The sequence below is a fragment of the Epinephelus lanceolatus genome, chromosome 2 (assembly GCF_041903045.1).
Source record: "Epinephelus lanceolatus isolate andai-2023 chromosome 2, ASM4190304v1, whole genome shotgun sequence".
In the NCBI taxonomy this organism is placed as follows: Eukaryota; Metazoa; Chordata; class Actinopteri; order Perciformes; family Serranidae; genus Epinephelus; species Epinephelus lanceolatus.
Window position 1 is genome coordinate 31,144,917 of NC_135735.1, and position 12,020 is coordinate 31,156,936.

General features: G+C 40.6%; 1 protein-coding gene across 1 annotated transcript in view; it reads left to right on the plus strand.

The window, feature by feature from the left end:
* kif26ba (kinesin family member 26Ba) overlaps nt 1–12,020 on the plus strand; it is a 126,615-nt gene that overhangs the window by 67,294 nt on the left and 47,301 nt on the right. The window contains exon 5 of the mRNA XM_033622806.2: nt 349–556. Within this exon, the coding sequence (XP_033478697.2) occupies nt 349–556 (208 nt within the window). The remainder of the gene's footprint in view (nt 1–348; nt 557–12,020) is intronic.

The window sequence follows — 12,020 nt, forward strand, 5'->3', positions numbered from 1 at the left end:
TGCTATTATGTAAACACCAGTGTGTGCATGTATGTGTGTGTGTGTGTGTGTGTGTGTGTGTGTGTGTGTGTGTGTATGAAGGATGTGTAATCGAGCTCTATTCTGCAATTAGCATATTTGCCATGGTTGTACTGTGGCAAACTGCGTTTAATTATAGACCCATGTGTGCATGCAAACGTACCAACTTCATGTCCTTCGTCATCTCCTTTTATTTCTCTATTTAAACTACTTCGTGCTTATGATGTTGTTTTTACAGTTTTAGAGTGGAGTGTATAGTTTTAACAGATTAAAACAGACTGATGGACTGGCTTCTCTCCTTTCCTCTTTGTCTCTGCTTTCCTCTCTCAGAGCTGCACAAAAGTTGAACTTAGCGTCCAAGAAGAAGAAGCAGAAGACCGCTGCAGTCACAGCCCCAGTGACATCATCGTCACCGTCATGTGACCCCCCTCTGTTCCCCACCAATTTCAGCTCTGCCCTGTTGATGGCCCCTCCCCCAGCCCCGCCCTGCCTGCTCCGTGCAGCAAACAAAATCAAAGATACCCCTGGGCTCGGAAAGGTAAATGAAAAACCCCTTTTATTTGGCTGTAGTGTTGGTCGCAAATCCTATATGTCTTTCTTAAAACTTCTAGTTAGTATTTCTTTTAAATTCATGCAGAGAAGCAACAAAGACTTTCCAAAATACACTTATGTGTCACTTTTTCATAAAATGGAGTATGTATGTATGTCTTTGGTAGCTGGCATAATTTAGTGTATTTTATATCACAAGTAGACTGACAGTTATGTGTTGATTGTGTTGCCACTAATGTTGGATGCCCGGCTAAGGCGCCTGACACGCACGTTTACATGCGCACAAATATTCCACTATTATTCAGAGTATGACAACACTCTCAATTTGATACGGGTCATGTAAACAGCATATTCCACTTGGATATTCTGAATTAGGCCTTCTTCCGAATGTAGCATTTTCTGATTAAGACATGCGGGTTATGCCGTTATTATCAGGATTTCGGAACATTTTTTGGACATTTGGAATATGTGGCTCGTGGATGGGGCCCATAGGCCTCTTGCCTGTCTACTGTCAGCTCTGTGCTTTGTACACAAACGTTGGGGTATGATGCATGCCCATAAGAAAAGCCTCCATTTGTGGAAGGGGAAACATACCTACTTAGAAACATTATGGAAGACTTGGATATCAACAGGTTTTTAAATATGCAGGAATATTGCAATGCTGACCTTTTCAAGAAGGTGGCCCAAGGAATGGAAGAGGGAGGCTTTCGTTTGCATGGTTGAACAAGCCCGCCACCAGTGGAAAACATGTCTATCTTGATGAAAAAGAAGTGAAATGAGAAGCTGTTCCAACCCTTCCACTTTTCCATATTTTGATGTGATAAACAACATGTTAGGGGACGTTAATTAGTGAATGCACTGCTGTATGTAAATGGGAGTATTAGTAGGAATATTGTCTTTTTTAACATAAGGGCAAAACCTGAAATATTATATTGAAATATTTTGGGCAGTCAATGAAGTGCCTGAATTGTTGTTTTTCGACTGGCTTGGAGTTACTTGGGTAGATCACTTGAATCATATCTTTTTCAACCATTCAGCAAACATCTCATCTCAGTTAAGACTGTCAGACACATTTTGTATGTTATAAAGTTTGTTATGATAGATGTCAGCTCATCTTCCTTGGCTTGATTCTAACACATGCCTGAAGACGTACCTGTAACGTATCATTTGAAGCCACAGCAAGTTAAGCGTTTTATTTATTTCATTACCTAGCCGTGTCAGTCAATAAAAAAGTTTCTGTTTTTTAAGTGATTAGTTTTATCAGTGGTATTAGTACTGGTATTAGTGTACCAGCTTTGCCAGGTGTACAATAATTATTATATTTGTACAATAATTTGGCCCTCTGTACGATGTACGATCAATAATCCCAAAAAAGGCCAAATGTACAATAATTTGACCATTTCATGAATGTGTGGTTGTAATCAGTATGCCAGAGTTTTTTTTGTGAGCCCGGAAGGCATCTGTTCCCATGTGACATGTTTCCAGCCAATCGCACTTTGCTTAGCGTGAGATATGGGTGACGTTTGTCTCTCAACAATGAGCACGATTGGATGAATGGTCAGCTGTACCCGCCTCATGAGGCGCTAGGAGGACCCGTCAGGAAGTCGAGCAGAATGAGATTCAAAACAGAAGCAAGGAAAATGGAAAAAATGTAAACCAAAAAAGTAAACACTAGAGTGACTATATTTGCGCATCAGTAGGATTGTTATTTTAGTTATGACGGATGTACGATAATTTCCCTCAAAATACTATAATTTTGAGTATGTCTTATTACAATATAGGTCCATTTTGTGGAGTATCTATGGAGGCGCTGGTGTTATGACAAAAAAGCGTTGAATTTCATCAATAATTATATTTCAAAATATCTATACGTGATAGTGACATCATTTTGTGATTTGGTTTTATGCACTGAAAAGTTCTGAAATATTGAACTGTGGTGTTTTATCCTGACCTTGACCAGTTTATCTAAATGTGTCCTACTGGCATGTGTGTGTCACCTCTGCTCTACCATACCGGAATGCAGCCTAATGGTTACCACGGTAACACATCTCAGGCTGACAAAAGTCATCTGTCACCGTTGCCAGCGGTTGATGAAACATGTGTGTTGGGGGTGTGGGGGTGTTTCATGCTTCTCAAGTGTGTGCAATATTGATCGTCCATGTAATGAGTTTTTAGTGCCCCCTCCTCCACAGTTTGAGTGAGAGGCTCACTGATTCTGTGGGTATGTGTGTGTGTGTGTGTGTGTGTGTGTGTGTGTCCTCACTGCTAGAAAAAGAATGACTATGGAGGACAAAACCAAACAGACATCAAACAGCCATATCCATTACATACACAGAGAGGGACCGCACACATGTCCTGTTGCGTTTTGGTGTCCATTTGAGTTCAAATATAAACTGTAAGAGTACATTACAACAAGCTGTGAATATTGTGTCATTAGCTCTCCTCTGTCTGTTTGTCTGTGTGTACTAGTATGTGTAACAATAATGTTGGACAGCCGAGAGTGAAGATGTGGACAGAAATGAGAGGAGAGAGGAGCATGACATGCACCGATGTGCTATGTGCTGTAACCACTAAGCCACCAGGGTGTTCCCCCACTTAAACAAGTGGTGGAAAGTAACTAAGTACATTTACACAAGTAATGTCCCTAAGTACAGTTTTGAGGTACTTGTATCATATCTGATTATTACCACTTTCTGCTACTTCATATGTCTACTCCTCTGCAAGTCAGAGGCAAATATTATCCTTACTACTTTTATTTGATAATTTAGTTACTTTCAAGGTTATGATTAAGTATAAAATATCCATCCATCCATTTTCGTAACCACTTATCCTCTTGAGGGACGCGGGGGGGCTGAAGCCTATCCCAGCTGACATTGGGCGAGAGGCGGGGTACACCCTGGACAGGTCATAGAGTCATCGATTTGCCTATACCCAACCTGCATGTCTTTGGACTTTGGGAGGAAGCCAGAGTACCCAGAGAAAACCCACAGTGACACGGGGAGAACATGCAAACTCTGCACAGAAGGGCTCCCTCCTGGGATTGAACCAGGAACCCTCTTGCTGTGAGGTGACAGTGCTAACCACTACACCACCGTTTCACCCAGAATAAAATATATAATCAACAAATAAGTCATGATATTATTATGATCGTGAGAATTTATTGATCCTGAAGGGGTAATTCACAAGCTACCCAGCAGTATATACTGTAAAAACTTGACATTATTTAACTGGCTTTTAATCTAAATTCCACAGACTCCCATTGTTGTGATTTACGTCTGTCTCATGATCTTGCTACTTGTTTCTCATATTTTCTGTGGGCAACGTATCCTCATACAACTGTTCATATGATATCCTACAAATTAACGCCCCACAAATGATGTTATGTACTTAACGTAAAGTTTCGACTTCACGTTAAGTTACAGAGGTTAAGTTTAGGCACGTTTCAGTGCTGTGGTTTAGTTAAAGAAACATGGTGACAATGTTCTTTAAAATGACTCAAAGCTCAATCTGGTCCAAACATTGGTCTCCTGGGGAAGGTCCTATGTTTTGTGATCCATCCACCACCCCAACCTCCATCCTTATGGGACCACTTCCTTCTTTACCCCTGTCAACACATTGGTCACATGATCTCACCCATCCCAAATTTGTGGGTTATACATAAATACTGGCTCATGGTTATGAAGCAAATGTACAAATTTTGGTGCATTCGATTTGTAGGAAAATATACAAAGCATGAGAACTGCTGCCTTCAGATAACAACAAATATTGAAAATAAGTTATTTTTTAACAACTGATAAACTGTTAAAGCTGCAAAGATGAAGCAGTCATGATATAGCCATGTAGTAGAAATGCCTTCACATGCACAAGCATTTTCTACTAGTCTTCAAATTTCATTTTTTATTTGTCTCTTTGTGCAACTGAGTATTTTATGTGTAGTTTTTTTGTTTCGTCCCTCCTTTGAGCCTCTATTTCCGTTTCTCTCCATATGGAGGTGACAGATGTCCCCACTGTTGTCAGGGAGACAGATTCACACTCATATATTTACAAGCTCACTCACACATATAACAGCCAAATTATACTGACATTATATGCTCCTACACTAAAACCCCATATACAGTGTACATTATAAACCACATACACACGAATCCTCTTCACACAGTCTGTGTGTGTCTCTCTCGGTTTGACTTCTGTTTCATTCCTCTGTGATCTGTGATCTTGTGATAGAAGTGATTAGCTTGTCTGGCCCAGCGCACTGTGTACAAATGCCTGCTGCTACGACTGTTTAATTACAACTGTCAGGACAGCCCCCTTTTCACAGTCATGTGGACATCTCACAGTAATCATTCTGGTGTGATCTGTGATATGTGGACCTTTGATGAAGGTGTCCAGTCGTTTTGCTACATCCCGAATTTGTCTTCCTGTTGCCCTGCTGGCAGCCTACCCATCCTGAATCAACTGTGACAAACGGAGAAGAAAAATCTAAATGACATATTGTAGCTATGTGTCTTTAAGTCATTGTTAAAGGAGCAGCTTTACTTTTTTGGGAAATGCACTTATTTGCTTTCTTGACATGACTTGAGAGGGGGCAGCAACTAGCCAAGCTCCCGGTCAATAAATACTCTGGAACATAAGCCTCATCAAACTGCAACTTGTTTTTTTTTACACTACAGTCTGTGTGCAGATTAAACAAACAAGATATGATGTGTAAACTAAGTGAATCTGGGGATTTTGTTGCCTTTGGACAGAGCTGGGATAGCAGATTCCAGTCTTCATGCTAGGCTAAGCTAAGCTAACCGTCTCCTGGCTTTATCTTCTCAAATTTTAAAAGCTAATTTTTAGATTCCCTGTTTATCCAGTGTTTCTGACATGTTTGCTGAGGTTTGGGAATAAATGGGGAATAAAAGAAGGATAGGATATGGTACCAAGGCAGGAAAATATTCTGGTATTTGGAACATAACAGGCCTCTCCTGTGAAATCAATCGAAGCTTGCCAAGAGTTAATCAACCACACACACACACACACACACACACACACACACACACAAACATATGGGGAGAAAATGGCTGTGGTGACATTTCTCCAGTAAAAGTCACCTGCAGTGGGGGTCGGCTCCCTGCTGAAATGGCATTTGCACACATTCACGCTCACACACACATGCACATGGGCTTGCATGCTCTCACAAATTCGCAGGATTATAGTGTACAATGAAAGATGTCAAGGAAGCGGCAAAGCCCCTGGTGGAAGTGTGTACGATACATCCTGCAGAATACATGGGCTTGTCTGCGAGAGAGATGGGGGGTTTGTGTTCTCCCCGATGTTAATATGGCAGAAAACAGATTGAGACATCACATTTAAAGCCAGGGGAAATCAACCTGCACAGGTCAGATGTACTGCTGTGTGTGTGTGTGTGTGTGTGTTATAGAGAGAGAGAGAGAGAGAGAGAGAGAGAGAGAGAGAGAGAGAGAGAGAGAGAGAGAGAGTTTAGCCTTTTCTATCCAGGGATGTCAAATTAAATAGAATCCCTCAGTGGACCTCTCTGACTGGCGTCTGTATCTCAAACTCCCCTCTGTTATTTCTATAGACGGTGCTTCTCTACATGTTGTTGGTAAGCTCCGTTTCACTTTAATCAAATCAGCCAGCTGGGAGCCTTCCATTCAGACCCCTGACTGCTGGGGGAGATTTGTATCAGTCAAGGAAATTAAGCTGTGTATGCATTATCACTTAGAAAACCAACTACGGAGTTACACTGAAATACAGCAGAGACTGCAGATGTCACTTTTTTGAATCTGCCAGATCAAAACCAAAGATATAAAAAATACTGAGGATGTCAGCAATTGAATAAAACCAATCTTCCTCTGTAATTGAGATGGATATCTTATTTTCTTACGACTTCCTATGCACCTTTATCAACTATGAGCTTCATTAAAGTTTGCAGACTGAATCAGCGAGCTGTCATTTAGCAGCAGTTGAGATAGACTAATGTATGTATGACTGCTAAATTATGGAGTTAGGAGTCTTATTTCCCGCCTAAATTGCATGTACTGACTGTCATTTAACTTTACAGGAAGAATACGGCCCAGATGGCAGTGTCAGACTGTCCGTCTGACGGTCCACCACTTTGATTCAGACTGAATCTCAATCTCAAAACCAATATCTCAGCAACTACTGACTTTATTGTCATGAAATCTAGTACAGTCATGTTGTTGTTATTACCAACATTGTTTTCCTTTGTTTGAGGTTTGACTGCTGCAGCAATACAGAGTTTAAGTCTAAAGTCATTAGTCATTAGACCAAGCAATGCAAACAAAACATTAGCAAACCGGCAGTCTGCCATTGTTGATGTTGTTTTACGCGTAGCTTAGCTCATTACACGGAGCAATAATTGGGCATGCACAAACTGAGAGACTACATAGTTTCCCAAATGCTCAATTCCACATTTTCACTGTAGACTGTACATGAAGATGGACGACATGACAACTCCCAAAAAGTGAAGCCAAAACATTTTGATCACCCCCTGGTGGCTGGCTGCAGTACAGGTCATAAACCCGCCGCCTCCATGTTCGTGGATGGGACATGGGCCAAACTAAAAACTCCAAGTACACATCAAATGAAATGTTCGCAAAAATTGTTTCAGTCATTTTTGGCAGTTTTCATCACCCTGATATGTGTATGAGTGTTAATTTCTTGATATGTTTGGTTATAACTAGTAATTTGGTGGTAAAAAACAAAAAAAAAAAGGTTTGATGTCGTGATTAACAGCTGTGTGCCAATCGGTATGCTTGCTATCTTTGGCGCTGCTCGTGACTGGTTAGACAGGTGTATCAGCGGAGACTCGATCCCTGTGGAGATTGCTACTGTGTACACTCTGGCTCCAAATGGCATCACCAGCGCAAGATGGCATCAGCCATATCCAGGGTATTTTGGCTTCATTTTTGTACAGTAGGGGTCAGTGAAAACATGTCGTCCGTTTTAATATATGTAGAGGAAAATATCAGTTTACAAAAATATCTGAACACGTGAAGACAGGATCTCAATCACTCAATCTTCTTCTTCTGCTGTGGTATAATGTCTGGAGAATTAGAGCTACCTACTCTATGAACAAACTTCTAATATTCACTTAACAGAGGTGGATGGAAAAGTCCATAAATTTGCATTTGCTGATTTTCGGAAAATTCAGTTCAAATTTGCATTACATTTGGATGGAAAAGCGCCTAAAGTTGCCAGAGCTGTCTTCTGCACTTCATCCATGGTTTTGTGTCATAAGTGATCTCCATACAGTTTAACATATCTGAAGAGGGATGAGAAGTATTAGTAAAATGTTATGAAAGCTAATATGAGGAGCTCTCTAGTCCTCTCTCCCCTCTGTTACCTACAGTATCTTCACCATATCTCTCTTATCTAGTGTATGTATAACTCTTATCTTTTGGCATCTTACCATCCCTTTATCCCTCCCCTCTCTGCTCCTCTCCATATCTGAATGACAATGAAGGACTGTGAGAGTTTTTCTTCCACCTCTTTCATCTCTGCAGCCAGCGTTTTGCACACACACACACATGCACACTCACAGATTGCGACTTGACCTTGGGGGAAAATGATACCATGACAGCTAATCAATTTTTAATAGCAGCTACGATCCCTCTCAGGCCACAAGCTGTGTGCGTCGGTTTCATGAGTGAGCATGTGCGAGTGCATTTTCCACGGGCATTCGTCTGTCTTCATGCCTATCTGAGTGTCTGTGTGTCTTGTATCTAAATGAGTGAGCGGGTCTGTTACGGGAATCCATTGGAAGTGTTATTAATGCTGTCAGTATTCACAGGGCTGAAACATGACACACACAAACACACACAAACACAGCCACATCTCACTCTCTCTGCTGTATTCGTGGATGTATTGTTTGCAGTATGTATGAGTAACAGTCGCACGTTGCTCACAATGCGCGAGCTGTAAAGCCCTGTGAGATTACTGAGATTAATGACTTTATAAATTAAAATGATGTGACTTGAATTTGGTGATAGACATGTGAGCCATGTAATTCCTTTCATCGATCAAAAACACTCTTCACTGATCCATTTATAGCAAGAAATGCTTCTGCCACTCACCATATTAAACGACTACAAGACCAAACAGAAGGTTTGGTTTTAGAAGTGAGGAGACACAATGTAAAAATGCAGATGTAGTTTGTGGTGCTGTCGAACAGTGTTGCATTATACAGAGAGGCTTTTCTGTTATTTAGCCTCCCCTCGTTGATATAAATAAAATATAAGAGACTTTATTGTCCAATAACGTCACTCAGCTTCCTATTAACTATAATGTACCACTAGCTTTATGTACAATACTTCCTACTATTGTTCACAGTGGTGTGAAAAGCAGTGTCTGGTGTGGACTCAGTCTTAGCTTTGTCATTTTCTTATTGTCAACAAATCCCATGAAAAGACCAAAATCTACAAAGTGTTAGTCACTCTCTCAGTAGTTTCTGACACACCATGTCTGTGGCTCTCAGCTCTCAGCTACTGAATATGGAGATTTTAGCAAATGTTACTTCAATAGAAGTAAACAGTGGCTTTGTATTGGGACTATTTTAAGTTGCAAATTAATGCAGATGTGAATCTATAATTATATGTCAATGAGGAGGTATGAGGGATTGACTCAAACTAACATAGTGTCCATGTTCATCATAATAGAAGAACACATTTCCCAGAGTGAAAGTATGGCTTATTTACTGTATGTTTTAATCAGTTTTGGACAACTACTGAGGTCTGTGGAACAGAGTTAAGCTTTATCAGGCTTTGGTCTTTTTATAGAATTGACAGTAACATAAAATATTAGCAGCCTGATCCTTTAAAGGTCCTCTGTGCAAGATTTAGGGAGATTTAGTGGCATCTAGTGGTGAGGATTGCAGATGTCAACCTGCTGAAACTTCTCCTGGTTTGAATTTCTTCAGTGTTTATTGTTCATGAGGTTTTTACTGGGAGCCAGATTATTTGCAGAGGTCTCTTCCTCTCCAAAACAAACAGACCCGGTGATTAAAACCAGTATAAACGCTGATGAAAGCAGTTTTACATTAAAAACCTGTATTTCTCTTACCCTGTTTTGCAAGTTGCAGACAGCCCGCTTGGCCAGCAACTGCAAATGTGTGCACACCTTTTTTCTCTGGTAACTTAAGATCCAGATGTTCAGGCAGTTTTAATCATGAGCTGAATTATCAGCAGAGGTCTTTCTCTCTTCAAAACAAATGGAAAAGATGATTTAAACAAGTAAAGACACTGAATAAACACTGCTTGTTTAGGAGGGGCTGCTCACTATGGTGGCCGACATGGAAAGGCAAATGGCCCTGTCTAAAGACAGTCTTTGGTTTGTCTATTCTGGGCTATTGTAGAAACATGGCGGTGCATCATGCATCATCCTAAGGTGATGAAAACACAATGATTCTTATTTTCATGTCACTGTTTACTAGAGAAAACATACTTATCATATAAAATTCAATTTCTGCCAACATATCCCCCTAAATCCTACACACTGGACCTTTAAAGCTACACACTGATCGAGGCTGTTGATAATGTTTGTCACTTTAGTTCAAATATGCAAGTGACATTTTGTTGAAATTTTGTTAGTGTGTACACAGTCAACTTGGACTGTCAAGCAATATGTTATCCAGCATTATAATCCTTTGTTATTTCACAATTTGTAATATAAAAAAAACAGTCATGTAGGTAATACAGTGGTTCATTCTTGTTAAACCACACAACCTCAGAGTTGTAAAATCTCCGCAGCACTGATGATACAGTAAGCTGAGCTGGAATGAATAAATTAGTTAAAATTAAAATTGATCCAAAGCCTAAACTCGCTATTCCCTTATGGTATTTGTATCTATCTCTCTGTACATGTGTTTGTATGAATGTGTGTTTCTGCAGTCTTTGGGAACCAATTAGAGCTCAGTCTCGGCCTCTTATTGATTTTCCAGCCAATAATAATGAAGCACTGCTGTGAGGAACTATCAAGCAATCTTCTCTCAGCCCAGGCTTGTTTGTTGCTGTTTAGCTGAATTCCTTTACTGAAATTTGTCTCAAAGACTTCATTGTTCCTGAGGTTGGTGTATAAGGTGGAGGAACAGGAAGCTTTCTATCCAACAGAGTGTATTAGGGGTCAGGTCAATTTCTCAGGGTGAAAAAACATGACTCCGTGCCTCATCATCTGTCATAGCACGTACCCTTTAACATGGTAATGAACCCCCGAGCTGTTCCAGGCATGATCAGCAGATCTACAGTATATGTTAGATACAGTGGTACATGCTTAGACACACATTACAGCAGAATACATATATCATCTGTTCTCCAAACCAACAGTAAGTTAAAGGGATAGTTCAGATTTTTTGAAGCGGGTTGTATAAAGCCCCGTTTACACCAAACATTTTCAGTATAGTACCTTTGGAGCCAAAATGAACCCTTCAGACATGGTACCTAGACCAAAGGTCGGCTTAGTGTTTCCACTGTCAAACTGTTCCTCCACCTTATACTCTTTCATGTGGTTGTTCTGTCTAAACAACAGAATGAGGTTCGATGCTGACATTTTCAGAACAAAATAAAACAGGCTGCAGTGAGAGTCCCTCTCCATGGGATACTTTTAAATAGCGGGTTTGTGAATTTAATCCTTCTCAGTCATGCGCAGGGGTTTAGTGTTGCCGGAGCCCACAGGAACAACGCTCCACCATGCTTTTTTTTTCTCAGAGTGAGGAATAGAATATACGCAGTTCAGATAATCTGGTTGTGATTAATATACATTTTTAAACGCTTTAAGATCTACTCATTAATTAAAGTGTATATCATCCAAGAAGGACAATAAAAACTAAAGTAGTGGTCAAAGTTGAAATTTAAGGTGTGTTGATGGATTCACACAGTCAACTCGTACACTGAGTAACATAACAAGTAAACGTTCCACTTAAAGGTCGCTTGCACTCGGCCCGGTGAATTAAGTTATTTTTTTTCTCCAACTCCAGCTGCTGCAAGAGCCAGTAAAACATCCTTTCATTGTATAGTTACAGTTCACTAATATATGTAAAACTCTCCATGGTATGAACAGTGGTTACATAAGCTCCCAAACCAGCCACAACTCAGCCCTGAGCAGAGTGACTGTCCTCTATTGACCAATCAACGGACTGCAGTGTTCACAGCTCCACCTTTTAGTACCAGATCTGTGTGCTAGGTACCCCAACAGAGGGGGGACCAAAAATGTGGGCCGTGCTGAATGGTTTCATTGGTACCATCCACAACATTGTGTACTGAACTAAACTGTACCGTACCGTACTGCTCGGTGGAAATGGGGCTTAACGTACTTACCCATGGTCAGTGTATTGCTTACAGTAGATGGCAGTCAACATGCTCCCAGTTTTGAGAGGCGGGCAGGACTGTACTGCACTGCTACAGACTGGGGCAGCAGCAAAACATGTGTAAGCCACC